The sequence below is a fragment of the Venturia canescens genome, chromosome 9 (assembly GCF_019457755.1).
Source record: "Venturia canescens isolate UGA chromosome 9, ASM1945775v1, whole genome shotgun sequence".
NCBI lineage: Eukaryota > Metazoa > Arthropoda > Insecta > Hymenoptera > Ichneumonidae > Venturia > Venturia canescens.
Window position 1 is genome coordinate 18,538,785 of NC_057429.1, and position 16,538 is coordinate 18,555,322.

General features: G+C 38.1%; 2 protein-coding genes across 6 annotated transcripts; one reads left to right on the forward strand and one right to left on the reverse strand.

Annotated features, from left to right (window-relative positions):
• Positions 1-116: 116 nt before the first annotated feature.
• On the reverse strand, positions 117-8,672 carry LOC122415611 (zinc finger protein 341-like). 2 transcript variants are annotated; one of them, XM_043427887.1, is made up of 9 exons: positions 7,708-8,672; positions 3,586-3,660; positions 3,235-3,511; positions 2,590-2,902; positions 2,190-2,384; positions 1,455-2,018; positions 1,072-1,341; positions 757-954; positions 117-565 (listed from the first exon to the last, which is right to left on the reverse strand). In XM_043427887.1, exons 3-9 carry the CDS (start codon positions 3,441-3,443, stop codon positions 374-376), a joined length of 1,941 nt encoding a protein of 646 aa, XP_043283822.1. In that variant the 5' UTR covers positions 3,444-3,511; positions 3,586-3,660; positions 7,708-8,672; the 3' UTR covers positions 117-373. The 2 variants fall into 2 exon arrangements, with proteins under 2 accessions (XP_043283822.1, XP_043283821.1); XM_043427886.1 differs by lacking the exon at positions 7,708-8,672 and adding an exon at positions 3,805-3,983.
• Cerk (Ceramide kinase) lies at positions 4,802-16,467 on the forward strand. 4 transcript variants are annotated; one of them, XM_043427888.1, is made up of 7 exons: positions 4,802-5,368; positions 9,788-10,054; positions 11,795-11,988; positions 12,222-12,750; positions 12,993-13,189; positions 13,375-13,538; positions 13,638-16,467. In XM_043427888.1, the coding sequence occupies exons 1-7, from the start codon at positions 5,245-5,247 to the stop codon at positions 13,720-13,722; spliced, it is 1,560 nt and encodes a 519-aa protein (XP_043283823.1). In that variant the 5' UTR covers positions 4,802-5,244; the 3' UTR covers positions 13,723-16,467. The 4 variants fall into 4 exon arrangements, with proteins under 4 accessions (XP_043283823.1, XP_043283825.1, XP_043283824.1 ...); XM_043427890.1 differs by lacking the exon at positions 4,802-5,368 and adding an exon at positions 9,033-9,155; XM_043427889.1 differs by lacking the exon at positions 4,802-5,368 and adding an exon at positions 9,073-9,209.
• Positions 16,468-16,538: the final 71 nt, after the last annotated feature.

The window sequence follows — 16,538 nt, forward strand, 5'->3', positions numbered from 1 at the left end:
ATCAATTATTACCGAATCGCTGAGTACTTAAATTTCGATCGAAATTGCTGAGTGGGAAGGTTTGTGAAAATGAGTCTGAAAACTGGACGTTAAAATAAATAAGAAACTCTCGATAATTGGGTATAAGTTACTTATATTGTATTCTTTTCTTTTTGTATATTACAATTATCACAGATACGTAAACTACAAAATATCGGTCCGCTATTGTAAAATGCATTTTCATGTCTTCGCTTTGTTTCTTTCGGCGAATGATTTTATCATTAGGTTATTGATTCTATCGATTGCACGTGCTACGTTTACTTAATATCTAAATGCTACGTACTATTTTTAATAGTAATATTGATAAAAAATACGTAAAAGTGAAAAAGTTGAATTACGCGACAGCGTCGATTTGTTCGGAGGAAAAAACATTTATCTCTGGCTTGACCTCCTCAGAGTCCGACGAGTCCGAATTCATGAGTGACTCCATCGTTGAACCGATCTCTCGGGTTATTGTAAAATTTTCCAGTCTCTTGTCACACCCTTCGTCTTCGTAATCGCTCATTTTTATATCTTCCAAAATCATCTGCAGACATGAGAAAAAAATAAAATAGTAAAGGTAATCTCTTTAGGGAAGAAAATTTGAATAAACTCAACTTTTATCGTGAGTTTTAAGAAATTCCTTCAGCACAATGTAGAAATATATTTTATTTCGGAGTACTGACTTTTAGTTCGAATTCGGCAGGAATTATCAATTAAAATAAAAAATTTTTTCACCTTTTTTTGTATATCATCAGGTTTTGATTTCTCCTTTTCCGCGATGCCACTTGCCGATTTCATTTGTCTCTTTGGCGTCGGTTTTCGTGGCTTGAACGTTCCGGAAGCTTTTTTTGGGAGTTGCGAGCTCGCATGTTTTTTTGTCTCCATTGCTTGGTCACAATTGTGCGTTATTAGTTGATCCTTCGTTTTAAATGCCTGGAGATTATCGATTACTCCGTTATTTTATAAGATTACGAAAATTTAGTTTTAAAATGTAACGGTCGGAGTTAAGAAAGTGAATTACGATAATTTTTATTTGTTAAATCTACTCACATGTGAGCATATGTCACACTTGAGGTTGTGTTTGTTGAGTTCGTGATGCTTAAGAGCTTGGGCCCGATGAAAATTACGATTACAATGACTACAACTGAACCGCTTGATGTTACTATGAGTTAAAAGATGTCTCTTCAGTTTGTCCGGGCGTGAAAATTCGCTCATGCAACCCAAGTAACCGCGAAACGGACACTTGAGTCTTTTCGTCAGGTCATGAATGAGCATGTGACGTCCTAAGCGATCTTTTCTCTTGAATCTTGCAGGGCATTGCTAGAAAATAAAATTTTTTCTATTGGTTAGGAAACTTGATCGAGATTCATGAGCTTTTGAAAAATCTTGAATTCGGAATTATTACTGTTGACGAAATAGAATAAAATACGAACCGGACACATGAATGGGGTTTCCTCGCTGTGTATTAGTTTGTGATTAGCGAGATACTGTTCGGTTTTGAAAGCCTTGCCGCAATCGTCGCAGGCGAAACGAGCCGAAGAGACGTGAGTTTTGAGATGTCTTCGTAAAAATCTTTCGATCAAAAAGCTTTTGCCGCAGTGAGGGCAGGCATAATCGTGAGTCGTGGTCTCCGTATGGTGTTGCAACGCCTCAAGATTAGAAAAAGATGATTTGCAGACTGAACAGCAATAATACTTTTCCGTAGTTTTTTGTTTTTGGACGGAATGGGTGTACTGATGGAGTCCAAGATCGGAGAGCGTGTTGAAAATCTCACCACACACGTGGCATCGGTACTCGGAACGTTTGTGGCTCTTGGTGTGCTCGAGAAAATCGTCCAATTCGGCGAACATCATGCTGCAGCTACTTTGAACGCATTTGTAAACTTTTAGCGTCAAATGAGAAACGATTAAGTGACCCTTGAGGGCTTTGTACGAGTCGAAAATCTCTTTGCAGAATTGACAGTGATAGGTACGGTCGATACTTCCGTCCGGTGGTGCCTGAAATTTTTTATTAGGATCGTTGAGTTTTGTCATTCGAACAATAAAATTTGGGCAGACTCAATTACGTAGGAAATATTCGTTTACTGGAGATCTGACAACTTTGACAGGACCTTACACTTTAAAGCAGGAGAAACTATTCTAAAATTAGCAGGGCCGAAATTCTTTTACCTCCGGCGGTAGAGAGTGTATTGCAGTTCCTGGCCAAACTTTGTGCGAAGACATGTGCTTTTTGACGTTAGATTTCTGGGCAAATGCTCTGCCGCAGACCACACACTGGTAAGGTTTTTCGCCAGTGTGCGACCGCTCGTGTTGTTGCCAATAAAATTTCTTGGCAAACTGTTTGTCGCAATAGCCACATTTGTACTGTAACAAAGATTTCGTACCATAAACGAAAAAAATTTTAGTTTGATGAAATGATTGATCAACTGAAATATAAAATGCGGTGATATTGGTTTGAAAAATCTAATGAACTTCCATCAACATACATATTAATGTTCATCGTTAATCAGGTTCTGTTAAAAATATTTATAAAAAAAAATATCCAATCCTAGTCAATTTCTTTATTCACTTTTAAATTCTGCATTTGGCCAACGTTGCTGTCCTCTTCTTCGGTTTGTTCGTCATGATTCTCAATAACGTTCTCCAATCCATTTTCTATCGGGACCATGTCATGATTCGAAGATACTTCAAAAACAGTCTCATTCTGATTGAGATCGCTGTGCAAAGTTGGGCCTGGTTCTTTGTTTTCATTCATCAGTGAATCCGTTTCTGTATTTTCAGCTGGATCGGAGAAAGCATCTTCGAGATTTTCAGTACTGAGGATTATAGGCACTCCAAAGCCTGAGTCTTGGGTCAGATAATTTGCACCTTCCTGATCCATGCTGTTATGATACAAACGAAAATTTAATTACAACGTTCAACTATCGACTAAATGTTCAGCATTTTCAATGTATTGTCGAGTTCAAAGTAACCTATCTTTATGAGACTTGAAAATATTTTTGAACCAAAATCATTTTATGAAACCACGTTTTACAGCACAATGAACATGTGCTTTGATCATTTACGTTCTTCACAAAATTTGCTTCCAAACTTTGCTAAGCCTCATAATAACTGATTTCATTTGAAATGAAAATTTTTGAGTTTAGAGAAAATATTACATGAATTTTATTCATGGAATATTTTTACCTCTGTTGTATGATTCAGAAAAACTTGCCTAAACAACATATCGGTCTCCTCGAGAATGATGGACTCGGCTAGCTGATCACTTTGAACAAATCCTTCCTGCGGATCGTACGGAATACCATTCTGACACGGATCTTGTGCATTGACGTCAACTTGGCTGTCTTCGTTGACCAAATACTGACTCAGATCTACAGTTTGCTCTTGTACTTTCAGGTGTTCTCTCTTGTGTAGTAGAAACATGTGCAAAGATGTAAATTGACTTTTGCACTTGCCGCATTGAAAAATATCTTCCTCATCTTGGTCTATGGCTTCGGAATAAAATTGCATTTAAAAAATAGGTAAATTCTTAGATTGAAGGAGTCACAAGAATTTCAACTCTTACCTGACTGCTCAACTTCGCTTATAAGAGTCGGAGTTTCGAGCAGAGATTGCACTGTTGAACTGTCAAGCGAGACCCCTTGAAATGTCAAAAAAATCGAACGTAATTAAAACTTTTAGAACTACTTAAATTTTGACTCAATTCGGGTTACGCCTAAGCCGATTTTGTTGGGAACTAAGGTTAAAATCTCGTAGACATTCGCGGATAGATTTACCAATTTACCTGTTAAGGCGTCGAATATTGATTGGGCCATTTTTGTATAACTTATTCAACGTCTTCATACATATCTTAAACAATATTCATAATAACAAAAGCAATATATTCAAAATTTTTATAAAATTATTTCCGTAAAAACACAACTCTACTGCTCGAAAACATTGCGACGACTAGTGATAGAAGTTTTTCAGGCTGGGCTGGGCTGTCATACGAGAGAGCAGAAACATATTTCAGGGGAAAAATGGATGCGTTTGGGCATTCGATATATTACACGGAACGTTATTTCCATTTACAAAAAATACAATATTATTTAGAATCGTAATGACGTTTGGGCTCATAATTATTAAATTTTTTTGAGTATTTGATGCATTGCATACGAAGTGAAATTGAATTAATCTGGATGAATTGCTCTCGAAGAATCTCAATGAATCCTAGAAGAAGAAAAAGCATTTTCAAACGTTTCCTTCAAAGTAACCATAGACGTTAAATACTTGTACTGAATTCTCTGAATTCGAGCAAGGACGAGAAGACTTTTCATCAATTCTCATGAAATTGAAATGTAGGAAATAAGAAAATTTATTGGAATTCATTTAATTAAGTTAAAGTTATTAAGGTCGAAAATCCGAAATTAATTGGCCAACTTCATGAAGGTAAATGTCGCTTATATTTTTCAAATACTCGCTAAAGCGCCATCACATTTCGAGGGTTCAACTACGATAACATTGTGTCGGTAAAAAATACCAGCAGACGGAAACAAAGGGACATTCACAAAAAAGCGCGTGCATTCAAAACTCAGTGGATAAAAAATTGATATTACATCGGTAAAGTAGCAATTGATGAATATTTTTCGCGGGTTATATGTGTAACCGTTGCTAAGTAGATAATATTAGTGCGTCAGGAAAATGAAAAGTTGAGTACAAGAGTACTCTCGAAGCTCTGGAAGGTTGCGCGTGCGGGGTATCGGGGTCTCGCGAGCAGGAGGTTCAAGCCTTCGAGTCCGTACGAATCTACCGTTTGCTTCGTATGTTTGTATATGCTATCGAACAGTCTGCTCGTACGTACGAGCGAGGCAAGAGCGGAGCGTTTATCTCATCGCCAGTTGCATCAAAATTCCTTGTTGCAATTGCCTATTTTTTGTTTTTTTTCCCCTCAATTGTTAATATTATGCTGACCGGTATTCAATGTTGAGCATAGTTATTCGCTTGCCGCTCGTCACTCGTGTTTAATCAATATATCGAGCGGATCAGGACGACGATGTTGACGTCGTCGTCTGTAGATTTTTGCAGTAATCGCTCCGTTCCATTTTCTCCTTGGTGAACCGTTTTTTTTTAAATATCGAACAATTTTCAGTGTCCCTTTTGTCCAAACAAATTAATTTTATGCGTGCATGTGCGGCAGTGAGAAAATACACAAGTGCCACGATATTCAGTTATTTAAATCGCTATTATGCAGGACTCTGATAATACCTCCGGTTCGGTACTTCTCAATACTTTTATCATAAAGAAAAAAAGATGCAGAGTATACTTCCATCGTGGTACACTTATTTGGGAAACCGAGAGACCGCCGTACAGTAAGTTTTTATTTTTCAATCATTTGCCATTCCTTGGTCAAATTAAGGTTATGTTTTCGGCAAATTTTAATAATTAATTAAAAAAACTGCAAAATTATAATGCCCTCATGCGAGCTCTCGAAATGAAGCCTCAAGAATGTTCATGGAAATATAAAAAGTTTTCGGCGCGATGCATCACCTCAGCGTACATGTGAAAACGTGTGAAAGTGGTACAATATCCAGTGTCTCACGGGTCACGTATGTATTAATTAACGGTACGTTATGCGGCACCGGGGCATTGCCAGAAAAATAGAGCGTTATTAGACCGGGAAAACATTGTAGCTAAGAGCTACGAAAAACCGAAGTGAGGAAAAAATGTGTAAAAAAATATCACGTGATAAAATCGTTCCAGAGTTAATACACTTGTTAGACAAAAGCGGGAAACATCTGTGTCAGATTATACGAGACAAAGCGAAACGTTAAAGCGACAGAATTTATATACTGGCCCTTTCGAGAAGCGCGCAAGGTCAGTGGAGCATCATAATAAGAGGATGACTGCTCGACGATGCGATCTCGGGCTCATCGTTACGTCCAGAGATCCATTCGACCTTGAACTTGCGCACGAAAATTTCTCGTACAGCGTATCTCAAATTTTTCATTCATTCTATATTAAATTCTTTTTTATTCAGATTCATTTTTCGCTGACCAATTTTTTTCTCCTCCCATTACAAATTATGGTTAAAATTGCAATGAAATTGGCTATAAAAACTCTTCGTTCACAACTGACCGTTGGAACAAAATTCTAGCAATTCTTCGTCAAACTCACTCTCTCTGATTGTCCTATTTCAGTCTCGTTATCGTTCCAATAATAATTGTACACCGCTCGTCGATTAGTGCTTACAAGGAAGTGGCCTTCGTCCTCAAGTATCTAACTCTGCTGTCAAAGAATTTATACGAGGATCGATTATTTCAGTAGAGCACATTTTTCCAATTTATATTTTGTCTCATTTGATCATTATTGATCATTGGCTGCACTTGATCATTATTATTTTTTCAATAACACACCCGGCAATATCGTTCGAGCTGTTCAACGTCGTTCGATCGTTCTGCTTGTGAAAACTTAATGAGCTTTAGGAGTTTTTTTAAGGAAGTGTGTTAGCGAGAGTGTACAAACGGTCAACGATACCGAAGTCGTAAACGTTGCTTCAAGGTCTTGTTTTTTTCACAATTTCAATTGGTTTTTAAATTTATGGTTTTTTCAGTTTTTTTTATTGAATTTTTGTTGCCATCGATTCACGATGGGTTTAAACGTCAAAAAAAATGATAACAAAAGTTGGAACAAAAAATTTCGAAAAAGGAAACCAAAAGGGAAAATGAAGGAAAAGATGGACAACGATCAGTGAAAAAAACCATTAAAAATCGCATGATTCGAACAATTGAAATGATTTTTCCTCACTCACCGATGTGTCAACGAGATTTTGTCCACTTTCTTTATCTTTGAGGTACTCAATAGCATCATCTCTTTGCCTATCTCCCTTCTTGAGTGCACAAAGTGAAAAAAATTCTCTCACCGATCAGAAAAGGAGAATTATCTCGGAGCTTGTACCGCGACGATTGATAACGCAAAAGATAACTATGATTGGAGGAAAGATTGAATGAATGGTCGGAAAAAAATAGAAATTCGCTGATGCGCCACGAATTTATTTTAGTTTCGATTAACATGGACAAATAATTCCGCACAAATGTTCCGATAACGTCGCTTTTTTCCTGCACTGTCGCACGCAGCGGTCTGACAAAGAGGTGGTTTTTCCACTTTGACGACGCGCGACGAGGCCAAGTCGTACTTTTTCGGTCACTCGCACGAGGAGGCCGATAAAACACGAAAGAAAAAAATAATACGAGATAAAATATGGAAATGAATAAAAGAAACGAGAAAATTTCAAACGATGCTGAACTCCTGTCAATGTCACAGTCTTTTCGAGCGCGTCAAAATTCGTATTTAGGCTCTTGTGTATACTTAAGAAATCGTTAACTCCGTTGAAACGCTTCGAGACGTTAACCTTGGCGCGAGTTTTTGGTGCGAACGAAGGTCACGAACGCCTCGAGAGCCCACCGGTCTCTCGGACTTTCCTCATTCCTATTCGGATGCTGTTTGAATCTTCATTTATCATATACACGCGAACGTCAATCGCAACAGTCGTTCGACGTATTTTCCTGTTTCGGGGCCAAATTCAAGGAAACATACTTTCGTAAACAGGATTTTCAGGCCGCTCCATTTGTCGTGATAATTATTTTCTTCGCTACTATTCGTGAGTCCCGCGTCATGCACTCGCGCGAACCATTATTCAAATACGACTCACCAATGTCGTTAAAATACTTCGGTGAAAGCTCCGTCTTATCTCACTCACTGTTTTGACAATCTCCATTGTCCGAAGCAGTTAATATTTGAAAATTAAAGCTTGCTCGATTCACGCGCACTGTTAATATTTTCGAGGGATTTTGGACCCCTTTACGCGACCTCGGGAACGTGCCGTGGCATCTCCTGGAACGACTAATAATTTGTCGAACTTTGAAAAAGTACGATTTCATGATCGAACAAAAGTTCTCCGAACCCACGAATTCCTTTTCTCAGTATGAATTTGTGATTATTAGGGTTAAAATTTGATTGAAAAATTCTCCATTCGAATGGCGGTATTATTAATAAAAAATAAGACAATTACGGAGACGATAACCGTCAAGTTATTTTAGGATCATTACGAGAAAAATTTACTTCACGTTTAGGGGACTCGGCGATGTTACGTATGGGCACTGAAAAATTTATACATCGCACAAACGTGTGCAGAGGTGTGTTCCGCGTACGTGCAAATAGTAACTTTTTTCTCGTTGTTAAACGTGCCACGTCCGTTGACGCGGATATATTGAGCAAGAAGCTGTCGACCTTACAACACCCCAAAAGTCCAGGAACCGTTCCGAGAATTGGACAGTCTTTGTTCTTCGTGCCCGCTGCGACTGAAAATTTGTTTTTTCAGTGCGCCTAAATTTTCATTCGACAAAACCACTGAGCACTCTTTCACGTATTCACATGTCTAGAATGAATTACGAATTATGAAAATTTCAGAGGCATCAGTAAAAACATCGATGAGAAAGAAATACACTTGAGCTCGCGGCTTATTATCTTACGGTGGAACGAATTCTAAACGTGAAAAAAGTCACATTTTTCCGTAACTCGTACTCGATCCATTTATTCGCACTTTAATTGCTCGCAGTCAGTATTTTCTCAATTTCATCGTTATTTATTGGCACAATATTATTTTACCAAACTATAACAACTGTTACGAATAAATTTCACAACACAAACATTCCAGCCACGCGCGATGCAACGTACATCACAGCAATAAACTCGTACGCAATCCACAATTTCATCCACTTCGATAAACATAACAAAAAAAACGGATGTGACACGCAAACAAAATCTCGATTTTTATTCCCGTTATTTCAATTCTTGTAGATTATCACACTCGTCATATTTTTCGAACGTAGCATGAAAAGTTGTTTGTACACAAAGACGAGCATGTCGAAAGACGAGAAGTTGTAGATGGCGCTGTTGCGACGCCGCGGACGAACAAGGAAACAAAAGTGAAAACATCGAACGGGAGAGTTTGCTTTCGGTTCTTCTGTGCGAGACACCCGAAAATCGTTTTTCGAGAATGATCATATTCCTATTTTGAAAAAACATGTGTACATTATTTGAAAATTTAGTAACTTAATTCAAAACGAATGTATTAATCATCGAGGTATAAATCGAATTGTAAGTCGAGAATCGTGTTGTTGAATCGCTCGAATAGAGCAGCTGTGTAAAGTCGTAAGTAGGAACAAACAATTTATAATTCAACGGAGAAGTCAATGTCAGTAGCAAGCTTGTGAGCCACGACGTTCGGTGCCGAGCAAAAGATCTGTTTATAAAAACGTGCAACGTTCTATAAATTTCGTTCTCCGAGCCGGTTTGACGTCTACACTTTTTATCTCTTGCAGTTTTTCTTTTCCCCCCGTTTCCATGATTTTTAGTACACAAAGCCTCGAGATGTGATTATACGACAGAATTATTCGTGAATCGTGCTGCGGTCGTCCTTGAAGTGATCGATCGCTTCGAAGTGTTTTTCAAGCCATGGCGAAATTTTCAGTTTTTCGGTCAATTTTATAATATTTTAACCATTGCCATAAAAATTCAGAATTCATGTATTCCAAGCTGAATTGAAGTACATTTGAGCTCTGAAAATCGACAAAATTCTGCTCTCTATTTCATTGCAAAAATATCAAAGTAATCATTTATTCAATCATCATTTCGAACTTCATCGAATCTTTTTCAGAAGTTTGAAGGAACGCTGTCAATTTATTATTGATTCCATTGAATTTTTTCGGTTCTTCATTGAAATAAATCAGCAAGATGGACTTTACCCCTGACTGACGTCCTCTCAGTCCATTACGGAGATGATTGGATACCCGCGACGAAAATCACTCACCAAGACAAAGAATGTCCGTCGTCTCCAGCTTCACCGTCCATCAATGCGACTTCGTCGACCAGTTTCGTTCTTCACTACGCAGCTCGAGGTGCAAAAAACAAATGGAGCCATCACAGTGTCACCATGAGCCACACGGACTCGAGGCAGATAGCGTCGTGGGTCAAAACCATCAAAAATTATCTTCACGGTGAGTTTTGACGTCTGAATATTTCATTTCAGGATCCCCTTGGACTCGTAAATTCGCAAAAATCGTGGAAGTGAATATTTTAGCTCGACGCAAGCTTTGCTTCGAAACGTGAAGAAAATGGCGGACGGTTAAAAGTTTGCCTAGAATTTTACCGAGAATAAGTGACGCTGCAATCGCAATCTTCGCGTTTCCTCGTTTGCAAAAGTAATTATGAAATAGTTTCGGAACGAAGATACGTTCGAGGCATCGCCAAGTTTATAATGACCCCTGAGAGCACCGGTGAACGTTCGTAATCAAGTACACCGAGCCTTTCGTAATATCCTCTCTCTCCCTCCCCTTCCCCCTCCTTTTCAACCGACACACCAGACTCTCTGCAGCTCGCTGGTCACGCTCTTCATTATTAATAAATCGCGTGATATTTTTTCCCTCCATAAATACGCGAATGCTCTGCTGTTGTGGCGCTGTGTCTGCGCTAGCGAGAGGGCAAACGTATAAAAATGTATGATTACGAGCACGAATGGGAATCGCGAACAGAAAAGAGTCGAAGATTCGAAAACGTCATTTTCTTTTTACCTGGCGAACCTGCCAAGAGTTTCTCGACTTTTCCTGAGACTTAGACATTTTTTCGACCGTTTTTACGCTGTTCATTTCGTTCTTGCTTCATGTAAAAGCCTCGAATCTCACGATCATGGCAAAAAAGTCGATTTTTTAATTTTTCCTTCTTTTTTTGTTTTTCTATCGAATAAAAAAAATTCTGACTCATTTGTTTTCCATGGAACACGCGATCTTACGACGAATTTTTTATCGTCGATCCTCGAGCACGAAAATGCAAATGAAATATTTTGTGTATGGGGCACGAATGAGTGAGCTACTTGGGGAGGTTGACGCGAGACACAAATCCTGAGTCATTAGAATTACAAACACGATTTCGTCAGCTGAGAAAACCTTTTTTTTATTAGTCTAGATCGCGATTCATTTATTGTGCTTTTTAAACATTTTTTTTAATCGTGAATAAATATGAATATAAATCGAAGAACTTTACGAATCACACAAGTGGGTCAATGACGCTCGGAATCGAGAATAATTTAACAAGAGTTCCGGTATTCGAAATTCAATCCCGCCGGAAGGAAGGTTATGTTTTTATTTTCGTGAAATTGTAAATTATTCTGTCTCGATGTTTTTCCTTCGAGCAGTATTTCTGCTGGATTTCCTTGGCATACGAAATTGTGTGTGTGTTTTTCCCCCCTCGATTTTTTAAATTCTTCTACGCGTCTCGGACTCCTTTGACGTTGGCGGTTGGAGCGACGAAGTGAGCGGAAAGTGATCGAGCATGTGGAGCTCGAGTCTCTCATATTCCGTCATCTTTCCTTTCGCGAGGTTTTTTGTTCGGTACGTTGAAACGAGTTTGCCAGGGCGAGTTTACATTCTGCGGTTTCGTTCGATAGGACTGGAAGGAGAAAAATGGCTGATGCACTTCTCGCGAGATTTCTCAATCGCCGTGTCCGTTTACACTTCGTTCTCGACTTCGAGGCGCTCCGCTACTTTCCTGCATTACGACACTGAAGTTTTTTCATTTTTTTCCTCCAACGTAGCGGTATTTCTCATCCAATTACGAATATAAATGATCGAACGCCCTTGAAATATGAAAAGCACTGGAAAAATAATGGAAGAAAAATCGTCGATTTCAGGTGAAACGAAAAACTCTCGAAAACCTCAAATCCGTCCGATTTTTGCTCGCAGGCCTAACCAATCGACCTCGAAAAATCATGTTCTTCGTCAACCCTTTCGGAGGCAAAAAGAAAGGCACGAAGATCTGGGAAAAACAAGTTCAGCCGTTGATGCACATCGCTGGCGTCGAAACGAAGATGGTCATGACCGAACGTGCCGGACACATTCGAGACACTTTGCTCTCTTCGAACTTGGACGACGTTCATGTAAGTCGACTAATGATTTCGTCCGGTTTTATCATTCCTACGAATCATCCCTCGGAATAAAAAAAAAAGTAGATTTTGAGCTGTTCAAAATGCCCAGAATTCCTAAAATCCATTATTTCTCCAAATTTCGAGAAAAAAACCTAAAATATAATTGTTTTTTTTTTCAAAATTTCATTTTTTATTGCCAAAAACATAAATGAATTTATCTAACTTCTGTGATTTATGAAAACCAGGCAATCGTGTGTGTCGGAGGGGACGGTACATTTTCCGAAGTATTCAACGGCCTCGTGCTTCGTGCAGCGAAGGATCATCACGTCGACCCGAACGACAGCGAAGCTAATTTTCCAGCGCCGAAGTTGCCGGTTGGTGTCATACCGGGCGGTAGCACGGACACGGTCGCTTACAGTCTTCACGGTACAACTGACGTTGTGACAGCGGCGATACACATTATATTTGGCGACACAGCCGGTCTCGACTTGTCCTCGGTTCACGCTAATGACACTCTATTAAGGTTCTACGCGAGCGTACTGAGCTACGGTTATCTCGGGGATGTCATACGAGACAGTGAAAAATTTCGGTGGATGGGACCGCAGCGGTACGATTATTCGGGCTTCAAAAAAATCATCGCGAACAAGGGCTACGAAGGTGAAATCGAACTGCTGTCGGACCCCTGTCACCCGGCCGCGAGCACTAAATGCATGAAAAACTGCAACCGCTGCGTTCAGCACATGCACAAAGTCGTGCCGGACAAAGAAATCTCCAGTGAGTTGCGCTCGTCGCGTTTTTAAATGTCGATAAAGAACAAGCTCGTCGAGCGTTTTCTCTTTCTTGAATATTTCGTGATTCGTACTTTGCCAGGAGTCGTACGCAAACGTTCAAGAGCAGGTTCGAAACGTTGCCGACGAATGCGAGAGCTAAGAGATGAAAAAACAATGAGAAAAAGCATTCAATGCTCGTCTCATCACGGTTGCAAAATTAACTAATAAACATACATTTTTCGACAGGATGGCTCACCGTACGCGGCAAATTTTTCATGGTCAATGGAGCAAACGTTTCGTGCGCTTGTACAAGGAGCCCTCAAGGCTTCAGCCCCCATTGCCACATCGGTGACGGCTGCGTGGACGTTATTTTAGTTCGTCACACATCCTTGTTCAATAACATCAGGATGCTTTTGCGACTCGGCAGCAAACAGAAGAATGTGGTAATTGTTGGAAAGAGGGTTTTGTATTATTATTTCGAACCTCAAGATTTGGGAGACGTATTCGAGTGCTCTGCAAATGTACTAAATTGAATAATAGTTTACTTTTACTTTTACGCGCTTGCGAGGCTTTCCAATCTACTGAACATTCTAGTTTATCATTTGGTGTTTGTGTCGTTTTTTCTCAGTACGATTTACCGTTCGTTGAAGTCTACAGAGCGAGAGAATTCACATTCCGAGCACTGCCCTCCACTCCATCCTTCGATACTATTTCAACTGCTCATATGAACTCGGCGATGAGTGTTTGGAATTGTGACGGCGAGGTCATTCAGGATTCTAATGTTAAAATCAGGTCTGATCAGTCTCTTAACGTTTTAATGGAATTTTAACTAATTTTCTTCACTTTTCTTATCTTAATCTTGGGAGATTGTCAATTTTTATTCATTTTTAGGGTACACTGCCAACTGCTTAAAGTCTACACAAGGCGGATCCAAGAACCGATTGAAGAATCGAGCTGTTTTTGCTTTTTGTCGTGAGCTTGATTCCAAAGAAGGAAAAAAATGGATCAAGACAGTGCGATCCTGTGTTCATCGCCGCCGGAATTCGCAGGTGCATTTCTCGTCGTCGTGCAGCTACAGAAAAGTTATTTTTTCGGTAGTTCCTTCGGTGTATTTGCCACACGCTTTTTTCGTTTCGACACGTGCTAAAAAGTTGAAATCTCGCATAATACGAATCAATCGGGAGCTATTCGATTGACTAATCGCCGAAGTATTTAACGGAACTTTAGCATTTGTTTAGATTACTAGCTCGTAAGTGGAAGACAAATTCGCAGGAATGCTCGAAGCGAAAAAAAAAGTTATTCCTGGTCCTGGGACGGATATTATCAACTTAATACCTTCGAGTTACTTTTTATTTATCACTTCCAACTGCTTGGATTATTCGACGACTATTGTAAGATTTTTTGTGTTCGACGCAAAAGAAACTTATGTGGTGCGGTAAAAAAAAATTCAAGCGTTAAAATAGCAAATTTGAGTGAATTTTTTAGCTCATCGTAATGTAGTACAAGACGAGTATGACAGACGGTTTCGAAGGATAACCAAGCAGCTATTTCTTGTCTCAAAAAACTCATTTCCGTCCCAGGATTCCAGAAAACTGTGGTACTTAAAGAGAAAATAGAAAGATATTCCATCGTGTGTCTTGCACGACGTATAATTTTCCAAAATTGCTCATACTGAGAGTATTGTGGACAAATTTTAGGTCCTGACTTGAGCCCGAGAGCATTTTATTGACACTGCAGAGTAATTAGTTGAAGTAACGAAAATGAATACGTTCAATTATTAAGATAATTAGTGCTTAGTTGTTCTCCCAACGAGTTCTAATGTATTTTGAGGTTGAAAAACAAAATGACGTTGAAAACAAAAGAAATAACGAAAGCGAACATTGATCGACATATTTTGTTTCAAGCATAATCGTTCTTTCAAATATTTTTTGTAACTGCTCAAGTTCGTGTCGTTGCATTTATGAAAAAATTCAATTGACTTCGCTTTTGACGAAACATAAGATAATTTAACGATAAGACTATTGAAGCAATTAAAAAAAAGTAATTGAAAGTTTTATATTAATCGATAAACAAGAGCATATCGTCCTCGATTCTTCTTTATTTTATACAAGTAAACAAAAGTATTGGAAATCAAGTATTTCAATGATTAAACGACCGGCAGCGTGCGTTTGTGTAAAGGTTACCGTGATAATGATGGAAAGTGCTTAGAAGGTATCGAATTGAGATAAAATTCAATGAAAAACAAAATGAAAACTACTAGAGGCTCGTGAAACAGTAAATTGTGTTATACTTAGCATAGAATATTTGAATCTATACTTTTTTCAATTGTACTTAGCAGAATGAGCATTTAGTTGAAAATTTGAAGGATGAGATGTTATTTAATTCACTTGTTTGACGGAATTGTTCTTGCATTTCGAATTTTAAAAAAGTTCATGAAATCATTTTTTTTAAGCTTCCATTATTTTACTTGAAAGCATAAGCTTCGAAAGAACCGAGTTTAAAAAAAAATTTTTTGTTTCATTATCTTCATACATCTTCGTGCATATTTTTTCATCCTGACATATCTAACAACTTACAAAACTGTACAACAACTAGATAGCTCGACCGCGAGACAGTCTTTTGATAAACATAATAGGGTCAAATTCCTATGAAAGCTTTATAGGGAGTCGCTGATATCACGTTCATTGTACACAGGCTGTATTCGCAAAAAAGACTCTTAGAGCATAATAATTGAGAAACTATTAAAATTAATGCACAAAATGATTATTGATGACGTTAACAGCTATGAAACATCATACAGAAAATTTTCATTCCAAATTTGGTTACTCTCAAGTTTTTAAAACGTGTTTTTTGCTGTTGTGTGTTTTTTTAAAAAATCATTTTTACTCAGCATGATTTGGAAAAACAACCGCCAAAATACTCGATGGAAATCCTCATTCTGGATAAAGTTGAAACTCATCGATGAAAGTCAAATTTTATTTTGAATTTCTCTTTTATTTACACATACATACACACACAACAGCAGCTACCGCTACTACTTTCCAAAACAAAAATTGACTTACTCTGAATTCCCTACACAAAAGGGATTTAAATGTGAGTTGAAAATTCTGCGTAGAATGCCTCACATCTGTTAATTGTTATCGATATTGTTATGTGTGCACCCAGAGTGAGATATTTATTTTCAAAATGTATAGAAAAGGATCCAATCGATTATGGAGCTACACGTTTTTGTTCGATTTTTATATTTCACACGACGAGTGACCTTGAGTGAATTTGTACAGCTTTCTTGATTATAAATATTATAATTGTTATAATTGTATTTAATTTTATTTAAAATGTAGAAATGGAACTGAAATGGTGACGAATTATTAATATGCGGATGTGATCATATTTTGAAAAATTGATAAATTGTTAATTTAAATCTATTGGAAATTTGTTGCTTTTTAGTAGCCTCGTTATAAGATCTTATATATCTCACTCCATTGAAAACAATGATATTAGTAGTAACGATAATAATATTAATAATAATCTATAAATATTATATTTTACTTACGGAATCAAGGAAATGGGCGAATCATTGTGATAATTAATACGAATGACATTGTATGTAATTGTATACTGTCTTTCGGTGGCTTGGGGGAATAATATGGAAGTTTGACCGTGAACAAGTGCAAAAAATTCATCGCAAAATAAAATGTGCAAAACTTCATTTCTACATTAACGAAAACGGTGTTTTTCTTCGTATCCTTTTTCAGCTAGTAGCTTTAAATCTCCTATGTTGTTTTTTTTTTC

What these genes read in the sequence shown, in the direction of transcription:
- Cerk (XM_043427888.1), top strand. Translation starts at nt 5,245, where the DNA reads ATGCAGGACTCTGATAATACCTCCGGTTCGGTACTTCTCAATACTTTT. An exon ending in GCCGGACAAAGAAATCTCCA is followed by an intron (nt 12,751 to 12,992) that starts GTGAGTTGCGCT and finishes ATTTTTCGACAG; the next exon opens with GATGGCTCACCGTACGCGGC. An exon ending in GATTCTAATGTTAAAATCAG is followed by an intron (nt 13,539 to 13,637) that starts GTCTGATCAGTC and finishes ATTCATTTTTAG; the next exon opens with GGTACACTGCCAACTGCTTA.
- LOC122415611 (XM_043427886.1), bottom strand. Translation starts at nt 3,835, where the DNA reads ATGGCCCAATCAATATTCGACGCCTTAACAG. An exon ending in GAGACCGATATGTTGTTTAG is followed by an intron (nt 2,903 to 3,234) that starts GCAAGTTTTTCT and finishes GTATCATAACAG; the next exon opens with CATGGATCAGGAAGGTGCAA. An exon ending in AAACCCCATTCATGTGTCCG is followed by an intron (nt 1,342 to 1,454) that starts GTTCGTATTTTA and finishes TTTATTTTCTAG; the next exon opens with CAATGCCCTGCAAGATTCAA.